The sequence below is a fragment of the Phoenix dactylifera genome, chromosome 3 (genome assembly GCF_009389715.1).
Source record: "Phoenix dactylifera cultivar Barhee BC4 chromosome 3, palm_55x_up_171113_PBpolish2nd_filt_p, whole genome shotgun sequence".
Taxonomy (NCBI): domain Eukaryota; kingdom Viridiplantae; phylum Streptophyta; class Magnoliopsida; order Arecales; family Arecaceae; genus Phoenix; species Phoenix dactylifera.
Window position 1 is genome coordinate 4,368,420 of NC_052394.1, and position 5,524 is coordinate 4,373,943.

Consider the following 5,524-nt stretch of genomic DNA (forward strand, 5'->3'; position numbering starts at 1 on the left):
ACAATGCACTCTTGCACTATTAGCTCGTATCCTTGTGGGTTATAGTATGAACACACTCCAATTTTTTCTTAAATATGCTCTCTTAGGGTTATGTGCTACATGAAAAAAACTAAATTATGCTATATAGGCAATGAGAGCTTCACAACTTTATTTAGAAGGCGATTCTATGATGGCTATCAGATGGTTTTTTAATCCATCTCTTAATAATAGTGGTTTGCATTCACTATTATAGTGTTGTTAGAGAATGATATGCTCATTGCTTGCTATTGATATCATATTTACAGAGAGAGTAACGATGCTTCTGATTGAATAGCATCCTATATGGCTAACCATATAGAATCGATATTATGAGTTTCTTTGGCTGAACTTTCTATTTGATTTTTATTTTTTTATTTTTAGATTTTCCGGGAATGTATGTCTAGTTTAATTCAATGCGTGGAATGTAGTAATAGAAAATGAGATTGGATGCATATTCTCCCTTCTACCACTTGGCAAAGCACCCGAATACGGGTGCTAGCCGAGTGCTGCAAGTTGCCAGATGGGCTGGATAGCATCACCAAAATAGGACGGATAAGATAGCAGGAGAGGATATCCCGAGGACGACAAGCAATCCTCCGGTCCGTCCAAGCTGAGTAGCCCACCACTGCCAGCCGGCATTTCTTTAGTGTTCGGGTTGTATCCTTGGCGCGAAACAATGACCGATTTCTTTCGCGACGTCAACCGTTGTCTCGCGCTCTGCACAGATTGCAAAGCACTCCGGATGCGCGGTTTAAAGATCATTGTGCGATGCAACGGTGGATTCGCGCGAAGGTGGGTGAATCGTTCTTTCGCGCGAAGGATACAATCCCTGTCCTCCATTTCGCACTGAGCGCTCGCCTTTCACCTCTCAATCCCGAATTCCTAATTCCAAATTCCAAATTCGCCCTTAACCATATCGTATTCCGCCGCAGAATCCCCGGGGATGCGCGGTTCCCCTGGAAGATCCGACATTCCCGACGCCGAGATCAAGGCTTGCTCCTCGTCTCCCCTTTAGAAAATTTCCACTCTCGTTCCCTATAATTCTCGCATCAAACCCTGGAAGAGATGAGGTAGATGGGTTACTCTCACCGATATCTACCTTCTGGAATATGAGATTCTTAAATTTTACCATTTTCGATCGGGAATTATTTGTTTCTCAGCGTCAGGTTTTGAGAAAGATTCGATTTTTATTGGTGAAACAGTCGTTTGGATCACCGGAGCTTAGGAATTGAATAATTTCCGATTTTAGTTTTTGGAGGTTTTGGAAGAGATCGGTGGTTTAATGTGGGTCACATTGTTAATTGCATGAGAAGAGAGGGTTTTCAATGGATTCAACTGCTGGGAAAAATGATGGCATTCATGGCAAGAACGGTTTGGAGAACAATGGAGATTTTGTGGTCAATGTTGAGTGCTGTGGAGGAGAGACAGGGGATGTCGGAGGCTCCGGTGGTGCCGAAAAGGAGGAGAAGGTATGCAGGGTTTGTCAAATGAGTTCAGACTGCGTGTCGCAGTCTGGCGATCTGATTCAGCTTGGTTGTCGGTGTAGGAACGATCTCGGGACGGCTCACCGCAACTGTGCTGAGCTCTGGTTTGCCATGAAAGGGAACAGGTCAGTGTCTCTTTTAGCTGTTGCTGCTTCTGTTTTTAGTGGCGTAGTCTCTGTGCAAATGCATTTATTCTTTATAATGGTGGTTTGCTCTCTCTCTCTCTCTCGCTTTTGGTACAAGGTGGTTTGCTCTCTTTACAGGTGGGAGCAAAAGGTGGTCTCCTTTTAGTGGGTACTCGACAAATAGGATAGCTGAATGGGATTTTTGTTTATAACTTTCTAAATCGAAGATTGATCTTTTGTTGTGCGAAAAATCAGTAGCTCGTTGCTGTTCATGCATGGGACACTTAAAATAAGAAGGCAAGATAGCTCACAAAAATCACTCAAATAAGTCATTCAGCTGTCTTCCACCTTAAAATATGGATTTTTTTTTTTTTCTGATACAACGGTGACTCGCACTGAGCGAGCATGAGTACACCAAGTAAGATCTTAAAAAAAGAAGTTGATAGATAGGAAAAGGAACGGACTTGTAACTCTTCTAGATGTTCTCTCCCGAATGATGCGCAGCATAGGAAGTAATCCAGTCAGCATCACTATTCATCTTTCGATAAACATGAGTGGAGCTGAACCCTTTCGATAAACATGAGTGGAGCTGACCCTGAATCCAGTTGATCATCGTAGCCGAGTCACATTTAATGTAGATACTATCCGCACCTAGAACTAACCTCGCATGGGTGATGCCCTTCCTTGCAACTTTTAGCTTCGCTTCGATGGCAGACTGTCGAAAATGCACCGACCTCCGGTTGTGATAAGTCTGGAGTAATGATCTCTAATCATAAAACCCACTCTTCCTCTGCCTCCATCCTCAAAAACATGGCCATCAAAGTTTACCTTAAGAAAGCTGGGGGTGGAAGCTCTCAGGAGACAAAAACAATCATAATCACTACACAAACTGAGTGGGAGCCCCAGATATCCCTAGCCGACCCTGATAAAACCACAATAGTGGTACTAGTAACTTCAGTAGCATGAAGTAATGCTCTGTCCACCACTGTGTTTGGGTGGATCCTTTTGTCCTCGAAGATCTGGGCATTTCTATTCATCCATATGTGATAGGCCACGTAGGCACATCTGATATTCCACTCCACGGTATTGGGCCTCCGCAAGGACTCTTTCAATTGACCTAAAAAGTCTTTAAACAAGGCTGCAACCTGTGGTGAAGCCATAGCGCCCCCCCAAATGTGGCTATTACAAGATAAAATGCGCTTGTAGGTGATGCATTGAGCGCGAGAAGGCATGTGAATTATTAAAATGGGGAGAAGGCATTAAAACTAATTTACTCATTTTATAGTCTGTGCCTTTTAGCATAACACTGTAACTAGATATGCGCATGGCTAAAGAAGTGTCCAATGTTTGCATTCAGGCTTGGAACCAGTATTAGCATTGTTTGCTTGAAATTCTAAAACACGATGGTGATGCAAGGCTAATAGTTTCCAAGATAGTATTGTATAATTAATATTCAATTTTTCATGAGGCTAGGATATTCCTCTTCTATGATGGTTATTTCCTTCTTTCTTGACATGTACCTTGAAAATCAACAGAATATTGTGATATAGAATGTAATATCAGGTGTGTCTAACTCTGGATGATTATGCAGAGTTTGCGAAATTTGTGGCGTAGTTGCAAGAAATGTTACAGGAGTGGGAGACTATGACTTCATGTTGGCATGGAATGATATGCCTAGAACTTCCCACTCCTACAGATCAATAGAATGGAGGTGTCATCCTGTTTGTAGTTGTGTGGCAGCAATATTATTTATAGCCTTGACAATACATTGGATTTTACAGCAAAGGCATCACTCACTGTAGTTCTTTTTGCTATATGAAAATAAATCTCAAGGAAGTTGTGCAATTCTTTTATATTAGTGGGCAATGCGAGAGAAAATATTCATTGGTATTCGGAGAATAAAATCATTCTGAATATCTTATAAATATTTGCTTAACTATTTTAAAAGTCTTTTAGCATTTACAAGTTTATGAGGTGATGAGAAATAATTTTTAATTATCTCAACCTATTGAGAAAATAAGCATACGTGGAGTAATGTGGCGATGAGAAATAACCTTTAATTATCTCAACCCCGTAGCAATGGAGAAAATAAACATATGTAGAGTAATGCCAACATATAACTCCCACTGACAGGTCGTCGAAGTGCCAACATACAACTCCTATTGACAAGGTATCGAAGTGCCAACGTACAACCTCTGCTGATAGGGTATCGAAAAATATAGTCTGGCTATAAGTTTAAATTCTTTTCGAATCAAAACTCTTTTCTTCAAAAGCATTTTCAATACTGCAAATTGTAAGATACATAAAATCTTACAACATCGAAATCAATCAAGCATAATTTCTATCAAAACCAAGCGTTCAATCAACAATCATATAATATTCTAAAAAAACATATATAGTAATAAAACATCGTGCATTAAATTCATAAATCAAGAAGAATTCGATTAACAAAATATTTATAATTTGCCGATGAATTTAGAACAAGAGTTACATTACTTATCTTATGAGCGAAACCAGACTACATGTTCAAATAATTTTTAAAATTCTGCTTGGAACCCAGGACTTTTGCAAGCACCGTGAGCCAAGTAAAATGATTGCTAGAAAGTAAGATGGTGCGAGTAAAAATCGACCTTTGTTGGGCAATATTTACAAGATCACCTACTGAATGCGAGTAATTGGAGAGAATATAATGAACAATGTGATTTGTGGACCGCAGTAGATGTGATGGCATGCGTATGCTTTGTATGATTCAAGATACCCCGGCGCGTTACGTGCTCGGCTCTCATGTCTATTAACCTCAATGCCATACTTTGCGTGTGGAAAGATAGGCCAAACGATTGCAAATCACGTTCCTAATTTGATATAGAAATGATAAGCGAGTCATTCCTCATACCTAAAAAACTCGTGCGTGTGGTTCTGAGCGGTCTTGGATGATTTGTGGATGTGCCATGGTCCACCCTAATGTGATGTGTTAGGTTCCGGAAGGCAACCAATCTGGTAGCTAGATATGCCTTAAAGAATACATGCCCGTGTGTTATCTGATATTGAATCCTGTGCTCCTTATCTTCTCCGAAGAGGTTGCATCTTGTGTTTGGTTATTTTTTGACTCGTTCCAGATGTGTGAATTTTGTAACTAGTGCCATGATTTTTCAAATGTGTAATACGCTTAAGTGTCTTGTGATGGTCTTTTGGGTTGCTAGTTTAGGTTGATCTAGGTGTTTGGAGGATGTGTATTAAGATGTACATATTATATCTTGCTCTTTGATGGTCAAAATGGTTCTTATTGGACTGTTGTTATATCTTAGGCATCAGCTAGATGGACCTATCAATATATGAGGAAGAGGATGTCAATTTGCCGGGTTGGTAAATTTTGTTTGTATTTATATAAAATACCTGGATTTGATCCCGTCTTCATGCCATCATCTCTCCATTGTTTTCTAAACTCTAGAGGTGTTAAATGGGACCTTGCAAATGCACTTTGGGAAATTAAAGGTCCATCAAGAGCTTTTTTTGTGTGTGTGTGTGTGTGTGTGTGTGTGTTTTGATTGACCATCAAAAGTTAAAGGGTTGTCTCTGGCTCTGTCTTCTCAATAAGCTTAATACTAGAGATAAGTTTTTCTTTCTGAGATTTCCATCTAGCTATTTGCATGCTTATTGCTGTGGTTGGCAGGAAAGAAACACGCAAATTTTCTGTTAGCATAATTTTAAAGATCATGTAACAAGCTACATCAACCATAATATATTTTTTTTTGTTAGCATATTATTATTTTTTGTTAGTATAATTTTATTAAAGTGATTTTAGAAAACACATAATAACCTGTAATATTATTTTTTATTAGCATAATTTTATATCAGCCTATATTATTTTTTTTTGTATAGAGTCTGTACATAAATATA

At 39.2% G+C, this 5,524-nt stretch overlaps 1 protein-coding gene across 1 annotated transcript; it reads left to right on the forward strand.

Moving 5' to 3' along the window:
* Window positions 1–962: 962 nt before the first annotated feature.
* Window positions 963–3,463, forward strand: LOC120110074. Its single transcript, XM_039124020.1, has 2 exons — window positions 963–1,627; window positions 3,219–3,463. The coding sequence occupies exons 1-2, from the start codon at window positions 1,344–1,346 to the stop codon at window positions 3,427–3,429; spliced, it is 495 nt and encodes a 164-aa protein (XP_038979948.1). The 5' UTR covers window positions 963–1,343; the 3' UTR covers window positions 3,430–3,463.
* The last annotated feature ends 2,061 nt before the right edge of the window (window positions 3,464–5,524 follow it).